At 50.5% G+C, this 20,822-nt stretch overlaps 2 protein-coding genes across 5 annotated transcripts in view; one reads left to right on the top strand and one right to left on the bottom strand.

The window, feature by feature from the left end:
- Positions 1-3,649, bottom strand: part of abcf2a (ATP-binding cassette, sub-family F (GCN20), member 2a) — a 40,718-nt gene extending 37,069 nt beyond the window's left edge. The window contains exon 1 of one of the 2 annotated variants that reach the window (XM_060823941.1): positions 3,547-3,649. The gene's annotated coding sequence lies outside the window, so the exon portion shown is untranslated. Of the gene's footprint in view, positions 1-3,032; positions 3,150-3,546 lie in introns of those variants that run through there. The other variant, XM_060823940.1, reaches the window with a different exon arrangement.
- Positions 3,385-20,822, top strand: part of faim2a (Fas apoptotic inhibitory molecule 2a) — a 51,966-nt gene continuing 34,528 nt past the window's right edge. Inside the window, exons 1-6 of one of the 3 annotated variants that reach the window (XM_060823942.1) lie at positions 3,385-3,441; positions 3,589-3,792; positions 10,389-10,679; positions 12,729-12,862; positions 13,278-13,342; positions 20,150-20,203. In XM_060823942.1, coding sequence (XP_060679925.1) covers positions 10,433-10,679; positions 12,729-12,862; positions 13,278-13,342; positions 20,150-20,203 — 500 coding nt within the window. In that variant the 5' untranslated portion in view covers positions 3,385-3,441; positions 3,589-3,792; positions 10,389-10,432. Of the gene's footprint in view, positions 3,442-3,588; positions 3,793-8,147; positions 8,219-10,092; positions 10,157-10,388; positions 10,680-12,728; positions 12,863-13,277; positions 13,343-20,149; positions 20,204-20,822 lie in introns of those variants that run through there. The other 2 variants (XM_060823944.1, XM_060823945.1) reach the window with 2 other exon arrangements.

Below are 20,822 nucleotides of genomic sequence, written 5' to 3' on the forward strand. Positions count from 1 at the left end.
CCCTAAACCCATGCCTTCTAGTTCTGGACTCCCTGACCCCAGGGAAAAAACACATGGTCTATTTATCCTATCCATGCCCCTCAATTTTGTAAACCTCTATAAGGTCACCCCTCAGCCTCCGACACTCCAGGGAAAACAGCCCCAGCCTGTTCAGCCTCTCCTATAGCTCAATCCTCCAACCCTGGCAACATCCTTGTAAATCTTTTCAGAACCCTTTCAAGTTTCACGATATCTTCTGATAGGAAGGAGATCAGAATTGCACGCAATATTCCAACAGTGGCCTAACCAACGTCCTGCACAGCCACAACTTCACCTCCTATACTCAATATTCTGACCAATAAAATAAAACATACCAAACATCATCTTCACTATTCTATCTATCTGCAACTCCACTTTCAAGGAGCTATGAACCTCCACTCCAAGGTCCCTTTGTTCAATAACACTCTCTAGGATATTACCATTAAATGTATAAGTCCTGCTAAGATTTGCTTTCCCAAAATGCAGCCCCTCGCATTTATCTGAAATAAACTCCATCTGCCACTTCTCAGCCCATTGGCCCATCTGGCCAAGATCCTGTTGTAATCTGAGATAACCCTCTTTGCTGTGCACTACACCTCCAATTTTGGTGCCATCTGCAAATTTACGAACTGTACCTCTTATGCGCGCATCCAAATCATTTATATAAATGACGAAAAGTTGAGGACCCAGCAGCGACCCTTGTGGGATTGCACTGGTCACAGGTCTCCAGTCTGAAAAACAACCCTCCACCAGCACCCTGTCTGCTACCTTTGAGCCAGTTCTGGATCCAAATGGCTAGTTCTCCCTGTATTCCATGACATCTAACCTTGCTAATCAGTCTCTCATGGGGAACCCTGTTGAACGCCTTACTGAAGTCCATATAGATCACATCTACTGCGTTGCCCTCATCAATCCTCTTTGTTACTTCCTCAAAAAACTCAATCAAGTTTGTGAGACATGATTTTCCATGCACAAAACTATGTTGACTATCCCTAATCAGTCCTTGCCTTTCCAAATACATGTACATCCTGTCCCTCAGGATTCCCTCCACAACTTGCCCACCAGCGGTGTCAGGTTCACTGGTCTATAGTTCCCTGGCTTGTCCTTACCACCCTTCTTAAACAGTGGCACCACGCTAGCCAACCTCCAACTTCCGGCACCTCACCTGTGACTATCGATGATACAAATACCTCAGCAAGAGGCCCAGCAATCACTTCTCCAAAGTCCCACAGAGTTCTAGGGTACACCTGATCAGGTCCTGGGGATTTATCCAACTTTATGCGTTTCAAGACATCCAGCACTTCCTCCTCTATAATATACTTCTTTCAAAGGATCATGAATCTGTGGAATTCAGAGTGCGGTGGTCACTGGGACTTTAAGCAAATTTAAAATAGACAGATTTTTCATTAGTAACAGATTGAAGTAGGCCATTCAGTCCATTGACCCTGCTCTGCCATTCAATGAGATCATGACTTGATCTGATAATCCTGAATTGAGGTTGGTTGGTCCGGGTGTCCCAGAGGTGTTCTCTGCACCCGATGTGGCTTCCTCTATATAGGGGAGACAGATCACCTACTTGCGGAATGTTTCAGAGAACTAACCAACCCAACCACTCTGTGGCTCAACCCTCCCCACTCCCCCAAGGACATGTAGGTCCTTGGACTCCCCCATCGCCAGACCATAGCAACACGAGGGCTGGAGGAAGAGTGCCTCACCTTCCGCCTAGGAACCCTCCGACCACAAGGGATGAACTTAGATTTCTCCAGTTTCCTCATTTCCCCTCCACCCGCCTGGTCTCAGTCCCAACCCTCGAACTCACACACCACCTTCCTAACCTGCAATCTTCTTCCTGACCTCTCCGCCCCCACCCCCTCTCCGGCCTATCACCCTCACCTTAACCTCCTTCCACCTATCGCATTTCAAACGTCACTCCCCCAAGTCCCTCCTCCCTACCTTTTATCTTAGCCTGCCAGGCACACTCTCATTCCTGAAGAAGGGCTCATGTCCAAATCGTCGATTCTCCTGCTCCTTGGATGCTTTCTGACCTGCTGCGCTTTTCCAGCAACACATTTTTAAATCCTGATCTCCAGCATCTGCATACCTCACTTTCTCCGACATCAGAATAAAATCTAGTTTTAATTCTAAATGTGAAATCAAAAGCCCTAGCAAAACTGGAGTCAATGGGATCAAAGAGAAAATATTAATCACTCTTGGAACAAAAGGCGGCAATACTTAGTGATAATGTCACTGAAGTAATAATCCAGAACCACCAGGCAGATAGCAAAATTCAATTTCAAGTCATAAATCTGGAAATAAAAGCTAGTCTAATAGCCATTCACACAAGTAAAATGAGTTTTTGTCCCATTAGTCACATCTAACCTTCAATAATAAATGATTCATTACTGAATGATACTATGGGGATCAAGGTATTACACATTCAACGAAGTCACCAATCTGCAGTACACTGGTCACAGAGTATGAACAGGAAGTTACTCTTGCCCAGTAACACGACAGGATGCCAGCAGCAGCCTGATGGTGATTGTAAACCCAGAAAATTAATGACCAGATGGAGCCGTCCTTTCAGGAGACCACAGCAGTTCATGCAGGCAACCCACCACCACCTTTGTCAAAGGCAGTACGTTCTAGCACACACCCCATGAACGAATTAAAAACTGACCCCACCCTCTCTCTCACAACTGGGCGCGTTAACAGGAGGCGGAGGCGGCCATTCAGCCCTTCCAGTTTGTTCCGCCATTCAATCCCATCATGGGCTGGTGCCCGTTTAAAATGCCCCGGACCATTGGATTTCATTACCGACAAGTGTCAGCAGAGATTAGGAACTGGGCCTCGCGCCCAAAACTGTTGTGGGAAGCGGGAGGATTCTCGCCGGGGCCTAAGTGACCAGGGCCGAGCCGGAGCCTCACAACAGCTCGGCCCGGCCTGAGGAGAGAGCCCGCAGCTACTGCTTCTTCATGAACTCAATCCGCAAGACCATATCATGGACGATTCCTCACCTGGAGAAGCCGGACGGTAGATTGTCGGTTGCCGTCCTGTCTGACACCGGTCCGTCAGTGACACCTCGATAAGCCGCGTGCCGACCGGCTTCTGCCTACCCTTCCCTAGAGCCTGGCGGAAGCTCAGCCCTTGGCCCTCTGGGAATTGTAGTTGTCTGGTGCAGTTTCAGCTGCCTGTTGGCTGAAACAGCTTCCACAAAATAACTACAACTTCCAGAAGGCAACGCGCGGGACGCCAGGCTCCGCCCTCCCTCGCCACCGGTACCTATTGGCGGACCCTCACGCGATGCCTTCGCGCTGCCCCTCAGCCTTCTGGGAGTTGTAGTCCACGCTGATATTCTGAGCCGTTGTTCAATGGGCGCGATGAACTACAAATCCGACAATGCGCTGATCTTTACGGTGAAGCCGGGTTCGTACATATTCATAATTCAAAACAGTAGTTGGCGCATTATATTTTTAAATTACTACAGATAATAGCTGGTGAGTGAATCAAATTCCACATTATTAAACCCACCGTTGGTTGACTGACAGGAGACTCTGATCGACACCCCCTCAGGTCCTGTTGCAGTCTGGGAGAGGCTCGGCGGGTGGTGTTGACGCCAAACGCCGCCATTGATGCGCTGTTGGATTGCGTCACGCCCCGGCGCGGGAACTACAACCCCCAAGAGACTTTGCGGCGACGCCTGGGCAACGCGACGCCACTGGATCACGTGCTTTAACGGCCAGAGCCGAGAGGCGGGAAGGAGCCGCTCGGTTAACGGTAAGAAATGGCGGAGGGTCCACTCCCTTCCCTCACCCTCCCGGGCCAGTGAGAATCTGCAGGGACAGGCTGCTGGAGGTCGGAGAAAATGGGGCCTCATCCCCTCAACAACATCCATCTCCTCCAATACCCCACCTCCCCCCGAGAGATCCCAACCCCGTCACCCTCACCCTCACCCCCACCCCCACACCAACCCACCCACCCACACCCCCAACCGCCCCTCACCCCCACCCCTCACCCACACCAACCCACCCCACCCCCACCAACCTCCCCCTCACCTTAACCCCCACCAACGCCCCCTCACCTTCACCCCCCTCACCCACACCCCACCAACCCCCCCTCACCCACACCCCACCAACCCCCCCCTCACCTTAACCCCCACCAACGCCCCCTCACCTTCACCCCCCTCACCCACCCCACCAACCCCCCCACCCACCAACCACCCCCTCACCCACACCCCACCAACCCCCCCTCACCTTCACCCCACCAACCCCCCTCACCTTCACCCCACCAACCCCCCCTCACCCACACCCCACCAACCCCCCCTCACCTTCACCCCCGCCACCCCCTCACCTTAACCCCACCAACCCCCCCTCACCTTCACCCCCACCAACCACCCCCTCACCCACCAACCCCCCTCACCTTCACCCGCGCCACCCCCCTCACCTTCACCCCCGCCAACTCCCCCTCACCTTCACCCCCGCCAACTCCCCCTCACCTTCACCCCCGCCAACTCCCCCTCACCTTCACCCCCGCCAACTCCCCCTCACCTTCACCCCCGCCAACTCCCCCTCACCTTCACCCCCGCCAACTCCCCCTCACCTTCACCCCCGCCAACTCCCCCTCACCTTCACCCCTGCCAACCCCCCTCACCTTCACCCCCACCAACCACCCCCTCACCCACCAACCCCCCCACCTCCACCCCCACCAACCCCCCCACCCCTTCACTCCCACCAACCCCCCTCACCTTCACCCCCACCAACCCCCCCTCACCTTCACCCCCACCAACTCCCCCTCACCTTCACCCCCACCAACCACCCCCTCACCCACCAACCCCCCCACCTCCACCCCCACCAACCCCCCTCACCTTCACCCCCACCAACCCCCCTCACCTTCACCCCCACCAACCACCCCCTCACCCACCAACCCCCCCCACCTCCACCCCCACCAACCCCCCCTCACCTTCACCCCCGCCAACCCCCCCACCTTCACCCCCGCCACCCCCCCTCACCTTCGCCCCCGCCAGCCCACCCCCTCACCTTCGCCCCCGCCAACCCACCCCCTCACCTTCGCCCCCGCCAACCCCCCCATACCCCCACCCCCATCCGCACCAACCGCCCCTCACCCCCCACCAACCCACACACCCCCTCACCTTCGCCCCCACCAACCCCCCTCACCTTCGCCCCCACCAACCCCCCCACCTCCACCCCCACCAACTCCCCCTCACCTTCACCCCCACCAACCCCCCTCACCTTCACCCCCACCAACCACCCCCTCACCCACCAACTCCCCCCACCTCCACCCCCACCAACCCCCCGTCACCTCCACCCCCACCAACCCCCCCACCTTCGCCCCCGCCAACCCACCCCCTCACCTTCACCCCCGCCAACCCACCCCCTCACCTTCGCCCCCGCCAACCCACCCCCTCACCTTAGCCCCCGCCAACCCCCCCATACCCCCACCCCCATCCGCACCAACCGCCCCTCACCTTCGCCCCCACCAACCCACCCCCTCACCTTCACCCCCACCAACCCACCCCCTCACCTTCGCCCCCACCAACCCACCCCCTCACCTTCGCCCCCACCAACCACCCCCTCACCTTCACCCCCACCAACCCCCCATCCGCACCAACCGCCCCCCACCAACCCACACATCCCCACACCAACCCCACCAACGCCCCCTCACCTTCATTCCCACCAACGCTCCCTCACTTTCACCCCCACCAACCCCCCCCTCACCTTCGCCCCCACCTACACCCCCTCACCTTCACCCACACCAACCACCCCCACCAACGCCCCCTCACCTTCACCCCCACCAACCGCCCCTCACCTTCACCCCCGCCAACCCCCCCACCTTCACCCCCGCCACCCCCCTCACCTTCGCCCCCGCCAGCCCACCCCCTCACCTTCGCCCCCGCCAACCCACCCCCTCACCTTCGCCCCCGCCAACCCCCCCATACCCCCACCCCCATCCGCACCAACCGCCCCTCACCCCCCACCAACCCACACACCCCCTCACCTTCGCCCCCACCAACCCCCCTCACCTTCGCCCCCACCAACCCCCCCACCTCCACCCCCACCAACTCCCCCTCACCTTCACCCCCACCAACCCCCCTCACCTTCACCCCCACCAACCACCCCCTCACCCACCAACTCCTCCCACCTCCACCCCCACCAACCCCCCGTCACCTCCACCCCCACCAACCCCCCCACCTTCACCCCCGCCAACCCACCCCCTCACCTTCACCCCCGCCAACCCACCCCCTCACCTTCGCCCCCGCCAACCCACCCCCTCACCTTAGCCCCCGCCAACCCCCCCATACCCCCACCCCCATCCGCACCAACCGCCCCTCACCTTCGCCCCCACCAACCCACCCCCTCACCTTCGCCCCCACCAACCCACCCCCTCACCTTCGCCCCCACCAACCCACCCCCTCACCTTCGCCCCCACCAACCACCCCCTCACCTTCACCCCCACCAACCCCCCATCCGCACCAACCGCCCCCCACCAACCCACACATCCCCACACCAACCCCACCAACGCCCCCTCACCTTCATTCCCACCAACGCTCCCTCACTTTCACCCCCACCAACCCCCCCCATACCTTCGCCCCCACCTTCACCCACACCAACCACCCCCACCAACGCCCACTCACCTTCACCCCCACCAACCGCCCCTCACCTTCACCCCCACCAACCCCCCATACCCCCACCCCCATCCGCACCAACCGCCCTCACCCCCCACCAACCCACCCACACCCCCACCAACGCTCCCTCACTTTCACCCCCACCAACGCTCCCTCACCTTCGCCCCCACCAACCCCCCCACCTTCACCCTCATTCTCCCAACTCCCAACCTCACCACCCCAATCTCACCCCCCCAAACTCCCAACCTCACCCCCCAAAATTCCCCCCACAAACTCCCAACCTCACCCCCAGACTCCCAACCTCTCCTCCCCACCTCCCAACCTCTCCTCCCCACCTCCCAACCTCTCCTCCCAACATCTCCCTCCCCAAACCCCCAATCTCACCCTCCCAACCTTGCCTCCACAAACCACCAAACACACACCCCCAAACTCCCAACCTCACCCTCCCAACCACACACCACCAAACCCCAACCTCACCCCTCACCAAACCCCAACCTCACACCCCCAAGCTCCCAACCTTTCCCCTTAACTCCCAACCTCACTCACACAAACTCCCAAACTGACCACCCCCAAACTCCCAACCTCGCCCTCCCCCCAAACTCCCAACCTCGCCCTCCCCCCAAACTCCCAACCTCACCCCTCACAAACCCCCAGCCTCGCCTCCCTGACTTCGTACCTCACCCTCGGTAACTGTCTACCTCATCCCCCAAACTCCCAACCTCACGCTCCCCCATCTCAGCCCCCCTTCACCCCCCCAAACTCAGCCCCACAACCTCAGACCCCCCAAGCTCCCAATCACACCCCTGAACTCCCAACCCCACCTCACCCCCCCACCCCTACCCCTCGCCACCCCACCCTGCCCCTCCACCTTGCCCCTCAATCCTCCCCCCTCGTCCTTACCCCCAAAATCCCCCCTCACCCCCACCAACCTTCCTCACCCACACTCCCACCCCCCTCAATCCCCCCCGCGCCCCTCCACCCCTCTCCCCCCGCCCCCATTCCCGTCCCCGTCTCCCCCTCCCCCACCCCCCCTTCCCCGCTCCCCCTTCCCCGCTCCCCCTTCCCCCACCCCCGCATCCACCCCATACCCTCCCCTCCACCACCCCCACCCTAATAGTAGTGACAGCCAGACTACTGAGACCACTAGGACTCATAACAGCGCACAAACCAACAGCCACTCTCAGACAACAACTCACCGGAACGAAGGGCCCGATACCCAGCATGAGCAAAACCAATGTAGTGTACAAAATCCCATGCAAGGACTGTACAAAACACTACATAGGACAAACAGGAAGACAGCTAACGGTCCGCATCCATGAACACCAACTAGCCACGAAACGACATGACCAGCTATCCTTAGTAGCCACACACACAGATGACAAGCAACATGAGTTCGACTGGGACAGCACTACTATTATAGGAGAAGCCAAACCGAGAACAGCCAGGGAATTCCTAGAGGCATGGCACTCATCCACAGATTCAATCAATAAGCACATCAACCTGGACCCAATATACCAGCCACTGCAGCGGACAGCTGGAACTGACAACCGGAAGCGGCAGGTACAAATCACTACAAATGGCGGAGGAAAGATCACAGAAGCGCTTCACAGGAGGCTCCCAAGCACTGAGGATGTCACCTAGACAGGGGACTAAACGTCTGCAACACAAATTCCCAGCTCGGCGAACAGAACCACAACAACAAGCACCCGAGCTACAAATCCTCTCCCAAACTTTGAACTTTTTCCTTTGCTTCCCTCAGCACATATGTGGTACATATTTCATCTGGTCCTGGTGAATTATCCACTTGTAATGAAGCTAAACATTTAACAGTACAAACACAAGTGATCGTAAAGCTGGCTATTTGGTGATAGATGGCAACTTAAAAAATATTGGCAGTTATGAATTTTGTTAACAGATGAGTAAATTAACTGACTGACTTAAAAACCGAAAGTGCTGGAGACTTTTAGCAGTTTCAGCAGCATCAATGTAGGGAGAAACAAAGTTAACACTAACAAAAACAGAAATTGCTGGAAAAACTCTGAGTCTGGCAACATCTGTGGAGAGAAATCCGAGTTAACGTTTTGGGTCCAGCAATCCTTCACAGTTAACATTTTGGTCCGATGACTCTTCTGCAGAACTGAAGAAGTGAGAGTAGTTCCAAAAAAGAGTCACATCAGACGGAGGTGTGGGATGTGGACGAGATGCGTTGGAGGGCACCTTTAACCACGTGGGAAGGGAAATTGCGGTCTCTAAAGAAGGAGGCCATCTGGTGTGTTCTATTGTGGAACTGGTCCTCCTGGGAGCAGATACGGCGGAGGCGGAGGAATTGGGAATACGGGATGGCATTCGCACATCCTGCACCTCCACCCTCAGACCCCACCCCTCCAACCATAACAAGGACAGAACGCTCCTGGTGCTCACCTTCCACCCTACTAACCTTCGCGTAAACCAAATCATCCGTGGACATTTCCGCCACCTCCAAAAAGACCCCACCATCAGGGATATATTTCCCTCCCCACCCATTTCCGCTTTCCGCAAAGACAGTTCCCTCCGTGACTACCTGGTCAGGTCCACGCCCCCCCCCCCCCCCCCCCCCCCCAAAACCCACCCTCCCATCCTGGCACTTTCCCCTGCCACCACAGGAACTATAAAACCTGTGCCCACACCTCCTCCCTCACCTCTATCAAGGCCCGAAAGGAGCTTTCCACATCCATCAAAGTTTTACCTGCACATCCACTAATATCATTTATTGTATCCATTGCTCCCGATGCGGTCTCCTCTACACTGCGGAGACTGGGCGCCTCCTAGCAGAGCGCTTTAGGGAACATCTCCGGGACACCCGCACCAGTCAACCACAACGCCCCGTGGCCCAACATTTCAACTCCCCCTCCCACTCTGCCAAGGACAGGGAGGTCCTGGGCCTCCTTCACCGCTGCTCCCTCACCACCAGACGCCTGGTGGAAGAACGCCTCATCTTCCGCCTCGGAACATTTCAACCCCAGGGCATCAATGTGGACTTCAACAGTTTCCTCATTTCCCCTTCCCCCACCTCACCCGAGTTCCAAACTTCCAGCTCAGCACTGTCCCCATAACTTGTCCGGACTTGTCCGACCTGCCTAGCTCCTTTTCCACCTATCCACTCCACCCTCTCCTCCCTGACCTATCACCTCCATCCCCTCCCCCACTCACCCATTGTACTCTATGCTACTTTCTCCCCATCCTCACCCTCCTCTAGCTTAACACGCTTCAGGCTCACTGCCTTTTTTCCTGATGAAGGGCTTTTGCCCAAAACATCGATTTCTCTGCACGTTGGATGCTGCCTGAACTGCTGTGCTCTTCCAGCACCACTAATCCAGAATCTGGTTTCCAGCATCTGCAGTCATTGTTTTTACCTCAAAGCATTAACTGTTCCTTGCTCCAGATACTGCCCTTATACAACTTATTGGATGTGGTTCTATGTTATTTCCCAGGCACACCGATTAATTGCCAGATTCATGTGTAAGTCATTTCCTGCATTCTGAGTAACCCTTGAACTGATCAACAGGAGAACTGGCAAGATCGAAAATCCAACACTGACTAAGACCTGAAGTTGGCAGTTTTTGGACACTGTACCTTCACTACATCTATGAAAGTTGGGATAGGTCGAAGAAAAATAGGAAACTTCTATTTCCTTGAAGATTTAAGCAAACATGCCTGTGTAACTTGCTAACCGTGTTCTCTTTTCTCCTAGCTTGTAATCCCGGTTCCTGTTGAAAACAGCACTGGGGCTGAACCATGGCAATTCCTACAGCACCACCAAGCTATGCTGAGGTGATGGCGAGTAAGGAACAGCTGTTCTCAAGCCAGCAGTCTTATGCCAGGCAGCAGCCTTATCCAGGCCAACATTCATTCCCAATGCAACAACCTTATCCAGGCCAGCAGTCTTACCCTATGCAGCAGCCTTACCCAGGCCAGCAGGCAATGCCCCAACCGCCAACAATGCCTGTGCATCCAAGCTGGACATTTGTGCAGCCTAACCCTGGTGAGTATTTATTCTCTGAATCCATGATCCTATGATTTGCAAAGTCTAATCTGTGTTGGAAAAATACAAGTGTATTTAGCATCTTGGCTGAAAATGTGTTGCTGGTTAAAGTGCAGCAGGTCAGGCAGCATCCAAGGAACAGGAAATTCGACGTTTCGGGCCAGAGCCCTTCATCAGGAATGAGGAAAGTGTGTCCAGCAGGCTAAGATAAAAGGTAGGGAGGAGGGACTTGGGGGAGGGGCGATGGAGATGTGATAGGTGGAAGGAGGTCAAGGTGAGGGTGATAGGCCGGAGTGGGGTGGGGGCGGAGAGGTCAGGAAGAAAATTGCAGGTTAGGAGGGCGGTGCTGAGTTCGAGGGAATCGACTGAGACAAGGTGGGGGGAGGGGAAATGAGGAAACTGGAGAAATCTGAGTTCATCCCTTGTGGTTGGAGGGTTCCCAGGTGGAAGATGAGGCGCTCTTCCTCCAACCGTCGTGTTGTTATGTTCTGGCGATGGAAGAGTCCAAGGACCTGCATTTCCTTGGTGGAGTGGGAGGGAGAGTTAAAGTGTTGAGCCACGTGGTGGTTGGGTTGGTTGGTCCGGGCGTCCCAGAGGTGTTCCCTGAAGCGTTCCGCAAGTAGGCGGCCCGTCTCCCCAATATAGAGGAGGCCACATCGGGTGCAGCGGATGCAATAGATGATGTGTGTGGAGGTGCAGGTGAATTTGTGGCGGATATGGAAGGATCTCTTGGGGCCTTGGAGAGAAGTAAGGGAGGAGGTGTGGGCGCAAGTTTTGCATTTCCTGCGGTTGCAAGGGAAGGTGCCGGGAGTGGAGGTTGGGTTGGTGGGGGGTGTGGACCTGACGAGGGAGTCACGAAGGGAGTGGTCTTTGCGGAGCGCTGATAGGGGAGGGGAGGGAAATAGATCCCTGGTAGTGGGGTCCGTTTGGAGGTAGCGGAAATGACGGCAGATGATATGCTATATATGGAGGTTGGTGGGGTGGTAGGTGAGAACCAGTGGGGTTCTGTCTTGGTGGCAGTTGGAGGGGCGGGGCTCAAGGGTGGAGGAGCGGGAAGTGGAGGAGATGCGGTGGAGGGCATCGTCGATCACGTCTGGGGGGAATCTGCGGTCTTTGAAGAAGGAGGCCATCTGGGCTGTGCGGTGTTGGAACTGGTCCTCCTGGGAGCAGATGCAGCGGAGACGAAGGAATTGGGAATATGCTACTATTTAGCATCTTGAGCCTGTTCTGCAACTCAGATTATAGCCGATGTATTTCAAAGCTCCATCGGACAACCTGGGTTCCATAATCCCAACAAGCCTTCTCCAAAAATGCTCTGTCAATTGCAGTTTTGAAATTTTAAATTGATGCCACTTGCAGCAGTTTTTGTGTGGGAGAGAGTTTTAGTCTTCCCATTCCTCTGTTGTGAACTGTGCTCCTCCTGCTGACCCGACTTCTGGTCTTGTGTTCCAGGGACAAAAAAACTGAATTTCTATTTGAAAAGCAAGCTGGAAATAGCATCTCAGCCAGCACTGAACAAATAGTTGAAAGGGAGAAACCAGCGCAGTGGGGCAAGGGCAGTTCCATAGGGAACTAATTGATTAGGTCTTTCAAAGAGCCAGCACAGTCTCAATGGGCTGTATGAACCCTTGTTTGGTGTGAAGTGTTCATAACTACTTTCAGCAAGATGGAAGTTTTGGTCTTCCTCTTTACTGGATATATGTCATGCAGTGTGATTTCTTAGTTTCAGGTGAATGTTTCACCTCTTTGTTTATTTAAAAGTAATTTCTTTTGTGACGTAGTATCAGCAAATTTTACCCTTGTGTTATACAGTGACAGACCTGTCTCCATCAGTACTGTACTCACCAATAATGTACCCCAGCCATACACAGCCACAGACCTGCTCCCACCACACACAGTACCCCAGTGTTTTAGTGTTGAGAGAGCTTTGTGCTGTATCTGATTGCATGTTACCTGCAAAGAGAGTGTGAAATTTTGAATGTGGGAGATGAATTGCAAGTTTGAATCTATAATCCAGGTTCAGTGATTGCCTTTTGATTTGCTTTGTAGGGAGTGGGTTCAGCAGTGGTTTTGGGCCTCCCACATTCAACCCATACTCTGATCCGAGCAGCACTGGGAGCATGAACGCATTTGCTGCAGACACCTGGAGCAACCAGAAGATACGGCATGTCTATATCCAGAAGGTATGTTGCTGACATCAAGAAAATGTCTGTCAGAGCAAACTGGAACTCACTGATTCCTCATCCTGCCTGTGACCTGGTATTAGTCTTCCTCTGCGTGCACAATTCCACCTCCATCATGCTGCTCACTCCCTCCCTCCCTCCATTACCACTCTGTCTTTTATCACCTTCATTGCCACTCTTTCTCTTTTCATCTTGCCAGTCACTCTTTCCTTCTATCTTTGCCCCTCCCTTCATAATTGCCATCCCACTTTCGTTCCTTCATTGCCATTCTTTCTTTCTTTCTCTGTCTCTGTCTCTCTGTCTCTCTCTCTCTCCTTGTGTGTCTGTGTAACAATGGATCCTGCTGAGTGTAGGAGATGTTATGGTATCGCAAACCCATAATGGGCAGTGATTTTTGTGGATTTTTATATTCCAGGTTTATGCCATCTTGATGGCACAGTTGTTGGTGACTTTTGGGATAGTGGCAGTCTTTACATTCTAGTAAGTCTCCATATTCTGCTCTAATAATTGTGTCTGTACTAATTAACTCTGTGCTTGTTTCTCTCCCTTCTCTCTTCCCTAACAGGCTGAATGGCTCAATGAGGTTCCCAGTGTAAGCTGTCACAAGAAGCAGGATCTGAGGCTCCATCAATAATTCTGCTAAATTGGCAGATTGTAGTTGAGGCACTGATGGATGCTGCAGTAGATCGTAATGAGACTATCTGTAAACTATATCAGCAGAAATAAGAGGCATACATCGGTTTCTTGAGATGCCTTTATTATAAATGCTTAGCTGAGGTCCAAATTTCTTTCATGGCTTAGCTCATGGGGGTCTGTTTTCAAGGTGAAACTGGAGTGAGTGCTTGCTTTGGTTACAAAAATTACAAGTTTTTTTTTGAATTCTTTCTTTTAATATCTGAATGCTTATTTGAACAGGATTAGAAGTGTGAAAAGAGGTAAATCTCTTATTGTCAGTATATTGGGGTAAAAAGTGAGATCTGCAGATGCTGGAGATCAGAGCTGAAAATGTGTTGCTGGTTAAAGCACAGCAGGTTAGGCAGCATCCTAGGAACAGGAAATTCGACGTTTCAGGCCAGAGCTCTTCAGGAAATCAGGCCCTTCCTGATGAAGGGCTCTGGCCCGAAACGTCGAATTTCCTGTTCCTAGGATGCTGCCTAACCTGCTGTGCTTTAACCAGCAACACATTTTCAGCTTGTCAGTATATTGACCCTACATGGTTGCTACTTCTACAACGTTGTAAAAGCAGCAGTTTCCTTCAAAGCAGATTTTTGAATGGGTGCTTGGTGCACTTCAGGGTTTTCATTTCAAGTGCACATCATTGTTATTTTATGGCTTTTTGGTCTTTAATATAGTGAAAATGGTTGAAGCTTATCTTTGTCCTCCACACATAGGTTACTACACTTTTTCCTGATGCACCCCATTCTCCCTTAGATTTTATGCATTGTGGTGCCATTATTTACGAAAGGTGGTAAGAAAAAACCAGGGAACTATAGACCAGTGAGCCTGACATTAGAGATGGGCAAGTTGTTGGAGGGAATCCTGAGGGACAGGATGTACATGTATTTGGAAAGGCAAGAACTGATTAAGATCGTGGGAAATCATGTCTGACAAACTTGATTGAGTTTTTTTAAGAAATGACAGAGGGTTGATGAAGACAGAGCGGTAGATGTGACCAGATCTGTATGGACTTCACTAAGGCATTTGACAAGGTTCCTCATGGGAGACAGGCTAGCAAAGTTAGATCTCATAGAATTTGGGAGAACTAGCCATTTGGATACAGAACCGGCTTGAAGGTGGTGGTGGAGAGTTGCTTTTCAGAGTGGAGGTCTATGACCAGTGGAGAGCCACAAGGATCAGTACTGGGTCCACTGCTTTTCGTCATTTATAATAATAAGTTGGATGTGAACATAGGAGATATATTTAGTAAGTTTGCAAATGACACCAAAGTTGGGGATGTGATGGACAATGAAAAAGGTTACCTCAGAGTACAACGGGATCTTGATCAGATGGGCCAATGGACTGAGGAGTGGCAGATGGAGTTTAATTTAGATAAATGTGAGGTGCTGCATTTTGGAAAGTCAAATGAGAGCAGGACTTTATACACTTAAGTGTAAGGTCCTGGGGAGTGTTGATAAACAAAGAGACCTTGGAGTGCAGGTTCATAATTCCTTGAAAATGGAGTCGCAGGTAGATAGGATAGTGAAGGCGGCGTTTGGTATGCTTTCCTTTATTGGTCAGAGCATTGAGTACAGGATTGCACCTGTACAGGATGTTGGTTAGGCTTTTGAAATGTTTCAAGCATTTATGGTCTCCTTCTTTTCGGAAGGATGTTGTGAAACTTGAAAGGGTTCAGAAAAGATTCACAAGGATGTTGCCAGGGTTGGAGGATTTGAGCTAGAGGGAGAGGTTGAATAGGCTAGGGCTGTTTTCCCTGGAGTGTCGGAGGCTGAGGGGTGACCTTATAGAGGTTTATAAAGTCATGAGGGGCATGGATAGGATAAATAGACACGGTCTTTTCTCTGGGGTGGGGATGCTCAGAACTAGAGGACATAGGTTTAGGGTGTGAGGGGAAAGATATCAAAGGGACCGAAGGGGCAAAGTTTTCACAGAGGGTGGTGCGTATATGGAATGAGCTACCAGAGGAAGTGGTGGAGACTAGTACAATTACAGCATTTAAAAGACATCTGGATGGGTATGTGAATAGGAAGGGTTTGGAGAGATATGAGCCGCATGCAGGCAAATGGGATGAAGTTAGGTTGGGATATCTGGTCTGCATTGATGAGTTGGACCAAAGGGTCTGTTTCCATGCTGTACATCTCTATGACTCTACATAAACTCCTGTTGCCTTTACATTCTTCTAAGGATTCAGTCGATCTCTGCTGTCCGAGCCTGACACATGCTTCCTTCTTTGTCTTAACTAAACCTCAATTTCTCTAGTCATCCAGCATTCCCTATTCCTACCAGCCTTTCCTTTCACCCTATCAGGAATATACTGTCTCTGGACTCTCGTCATCTCATTTCTGAAAACTTCCCAATTTCCCGCTGTCCATTTACCTGTCACAATCAGCTTTTGAAATTTCTTGCCTAATACTGTCAAAATTAGCTTTCCTTTAATTTATAACTTCAACTTTGAGATCCAGTCTATCCTTTTCCATCACTATTTTAAAATGAATAAAACCATGGTCGCTGGCCCCAAAGTGCTCCCCCACTGACACCTCAGTCACCTGCCCTGCCTTCTTTCTCAAGAGTATGTCAAGTTTTGCACCCTCTCTCAATAGGTACATCCATGTACTGAAACAGAAAACTTTCATGTACACACTTAACAAATTCCTTTCCATCGAAACCCTTAAAACTATGACAGTCCCAGTCTATGTTTGGAATGTTAAAATTTCCTACCACAACCACCCTGTTATTCTTACAGATAACTGAGGTCTCCTCACAAACATGTTTCTCAGTTTCCTGCTGACTATTAGGGGGTCTATTATACAATCCCAAGAAGGTGTTCGTTCCTTTCCTATTTTTCAGTTCCACACAAATAACTTCCTTGGATATATTCAAGTGATGCTATCCCTTATCAAAAGCACCACTCCCCTCTTCTCTTGACACTTTTTGTATCCTTGTTATAGAACTTGTATCGTGGAACATTAAGTTGCCTGTCCGTCCTGAGCCACATTTCTATAATTGCTATGATATCCCAGTCCCATGTTCCCAACCATGCCCTGAGTTCATCTGCCTTTCCTATTAGGCCTCTTGCACTGAAGTGAATGCAGTCTAATTTATCAGTCCTTATTCTCTGCTTTGTTCCTGTCTGCCCTGACTGTTTGACTCGCTCCTTTTCCCAACTGTAACACTCTGATTGATCTCTTTCCTCATTATTTCCCTGAGTCAACCCCCACCCCCAACACCTTACTAATTTAAGTGCTCGTGAGCAGCTCTAGCAAATCTCCCTGCCAGTATATCAGTCCCCTTCCAATTCATGTGCAATCTGTCCTCCATGTACAGGTCACTTCTATCCCAAAAGAGTTTCCAATGATCCAAAAATGTGAACCCTTCTCTCTTGAACTAGCTCCTCAGTCACATATTCATCTACTCTAAATAAAAGCAAATTACTGCAGATGCTGGAATCTGAAACCAAAAGAGAAAATGCTGGAAAATCTCAGCAGGTCTGGCAGCACCTGTAAAGAGAGAAAAGAACTGACGTTTCGAGTCTAACTGATCCTTTGTCAAAGCTTTATCATCTGCTCTATCCTCCTATTCCTAACCTCACCAGCTCGTAGCATTGCATGTAATCCAGATATTGCTACCCTTGAGGACCTCATTTTTAAATTCCTGGCTAACTTTCTATATTCTCCCTTCAGAATCTCATCCTTTTCTCTTCCTATGTTGTTGGTTACAATGTATACAATGACTTCCTGCTGGCCCCTCTCCCCTTTGAGAACATTCTGTACCCTCTCTGAGATATCCTTGATCTGGCATCAGGGAGGCGACACACCATTCTGATTTCTTGCTGCTGGCCACAAATATCTGTCTGTGCCTCTGACTAGGAAAACCCCTATCACAATTGATCGCTTGGAGCCCGATGTACCCTTCATTACATTAGAACCAGTCTCAATACCAGAAACTTGGCCGTTCATGTTGCATTCCCCTCAGAGTCCACCACCCCCTCCGCTTTCCAAATTAACATATTTGTTTGAAATGGGGATAGCCACAGAAGACTTCTGCACTACCTGCCGACCCATCATATCTTTCCTGGAGTTAACTCATCTACCTGACTATATCTGCAGTTTTTCTCCCCTCCTATAACTGCTATCCGTCACTTCCCCTAGCTCTTGTAAATTCCTCATTACCTATAACTGTCGCTTCAACCAATTCAAGCGATATGATAGGATTCACTACCAAAGACACAATCATCAGTAACATGGAAACTCTCCTTAAACCCCCACATCTGACAGGAAGAGCATATCACTCTACTAAAGGCCATCTTTGCTCCTTCACAATCTATAGACCCAGAAAATAGCACCGTCCTTTTGCTTTAAAAACAGTGCTTCAGGCTTACTTCGTACGTGCGGTTTATATTTTTTAAAAATTTAATCAAGAGACCGATCTCAATAAAACATGAAGAAAGAACCCATTCTCTCACTACTGTAGTCTTACAGCAGGATTATACATTAAAATTCTGCACTTATCTGTTCCTGTGCTGAGCTCTCCCACACAGGTTCCTCCAAGGTCAACTGCGAATTTCACTGTTGGTTAATTTTTCCTAGATGCACTCCAACGTCCCGAGATACCTGAACTCAAACAGCAAAGGCAGTAACAAAACCGGTTCACTGCTGTGTCAGTTAGCAGTGCAGGTTGCACTCTCACACTGACCATGTGGTTGCTGCCTTTTGCCTGACTTCCTCCTTTTAAAAGTGCTGTTGTTTTGATCTTTTTCCCCCAAAGTTCCAGTACAATGCAACAGCATATAAAATAGTAATTGCTGCTCCCGGAATTCGAGGAAATAACCTCCAACACCTAAAATACCTCAAAAAGGGAGCCACTCTTTCAGCCACAACTTTTTTCCCCTCTGCCATCTTGGTCTATCCAGAATGCACAAGAGACCTAAGGGGTGACTTTTTAACGCAGAACGTGATGTGTGTATGGAATGAGTTGCCAGAAGAACTGGTGGAGGCTGGTACAATTACAACATTTAAAAGGCATCTGGATGGGTATATAAATAGGAGGGGTTTGAAGTCATGTGGTCAAATGCTGGCAAAAGAAACTAGATTAATTTCGGATATCTGGTCAGCATGGAAGTGTTGGACCGAAGGGTCTGTTTCTGTGCTGTGCATGTCTATGCCTCTATTTGTTGAACATTTTTGGATGTTCCAGTTAGAATGAGACCAGGGTTGTAATCTCTTAGAATCACAGAATTAGAGTCAGAGAGATGTACAACCTGGAAACAGACTCTTCAGTCCAACTCGTCCATACTGACCAGATATCCTAACCTAATCTAATCCCATTTGCCAGCACTTGGCTCATATCCCTCTAAACCCTTCCTATTCATATACCCGTCCAGATGCCTTTTAAAAGCTGTAATTGTAGCAGTGTCCATTCTTTCCTCCGACAGCTCGTTCCATACATGGACAACCCTCCGTGTGAAAACATTGCCCCTTCGGTGCCTTTTATATCTTTCCTCTCTCACCCTAAACCTATGCCCTCTAGTTCAGGACTTCCCCACCCCAGAGAAAAGACCTTGTCTATTTATCCTATCCATGCCCCTCATGATTTTATAAACCTCTGTAAAGTCACCCCTCAGCCTCCGATGCTCAGGGAAAACAGCCCTAGCCTGTTCAGCCTCTCCCTGTAGCTCAGACCCTCCAACCCTGGCAACATCCTTGTAAATCTTTTCTGAACCCTTTCAAGTTTCACAACATCTTTCCGATAGGAAGGAGACCAGAATTGCACACAATATTCCAAACGTGGCCTAACCAATGTCCTGTACAGCTGTAACATGACCCCGCCCCCCCCCCCAATTCCTGGACTCCGTACTCTGACCAATAAAGGAAAGCATAGCAAACACCACGTTCACTATCTTATCTACCTGCGACTCCACTTTCAAGGAGCTTTGAACCTGCACTCCAAGGTCTCTCTGTTCAGGAATACTCCCCAGGACCTTGCGCTTAAGTGTATAAAGTCATGCTCTCATTTGACTTTCCAAAATGCAGCACTTCGCATTTATCTAAATTAAACTCCATCTGCCACTCCTCAGCCCAGTGACCCATCTGATCAAGATCCCATTGTACTCTGAGGTGACCTTCTTTGCTGACCACTACACCTATAATGTTGGTGTCATCTGCACAATAACTATATCTCCTATGTTCACATCCAAATTATTTATCTAAATGACGAAAAGCAACTGACCCAGCACTGATCCTTATGACACTCCACTGGTCACAGCCCTCCAGTCTTAAAAGCAACCCTCTACCACCACCCTCTGTCCTCTGCCTATGAGCCAGTTCTGTATGCAAATGGCTAGTTCTTCTTATATTCAATGAGATTTAATCTTGCTAACTAGTCTCCCATGAGGAACCTTGTTGAATTCCTTACTGAAGTCCATATAGATTATGTTCACTGCTCTACCCTCATTATCCTCTTTTTTTTCATTTTTTCAAAGAGCTCAATCAAGTTCATGAGACCTGAATTCCCAGATTACCAGTTTGTGTTTCTGTCTGAGTTGTCATTTAATTTTCATCTCAACAGTCAAAGATGAATAAATTCTATGTATGTTTCTGCTTCCTTGCACAGTGACCCCGTCAGAATGTACGTACGGAACAATTATGTTTTGTATTACACCTCTTTGTAAGTGAACATTTCTTCCTGTTATCTCTTGACACGGTGAAGGAAGTGTTTAAAGGAACATTGAAACTACTGTTGTAAATTTTTCTATTTGGGCTTCTGTGCTGTACTCCCCTGGTCCATTTGCTTAGCTGCATGTAGAATGCAAAGCACGGAGACACACTGTTTGGCCCATTTGGCTTTTGTAGATTGTGTAGTGACCCCACTTGAATTCTTCAATCTTGAGCAGGGTGAGGGAGTGGCTGCAGTTCTTACCAATATCTACCTCATCTCCTGTCACTCGTCACATTCCTCTGCCTTTTCTTGCCAAGATGCCCTTTTATTTTGTTCGAGGACTGTGGATGTTGTTGACAAAACTACTGTATAAATTGCAGCTGACTGTTTGTCCATCCCACTCCCCAGCTGAATGAATCTCTGATTTTCACTGTCCCTGCTCATACATGGGGAGTGTCAGCTTCACAGGGACTTGGCTAGTGGGACCAAAGTTATGGCTTTTTCCATATTCTCTAGGAAGATGGCCAGTTTTTTTGTAGATGTTCCTTTAAACTGTTCCCAGAGTTCATGTTTTCATAAATCTACGAATCCTTTGGGAAAGCTGAAGTACTTTTTGCTTTGTTTTCTT

The sequence above is a fragment of the Hemiscyllium ocellatum genome, chromosome 4 (assembly GCF_020745735.1).
Source record: "Hemiscyllium ocellatum isolate sHemOce1 chromosome 4, sHemOce1.pat.X.cur, whole genome shotgun sequence".
In the NCBI taxonomy this organism is placed as follows: Eukaryota; Metazoa; Chordata; class Chondrichthyes; order Orectolobiformes; family Hemiscylliidae; genus Hemiscyllium; species Hemiscyllium ocellatum.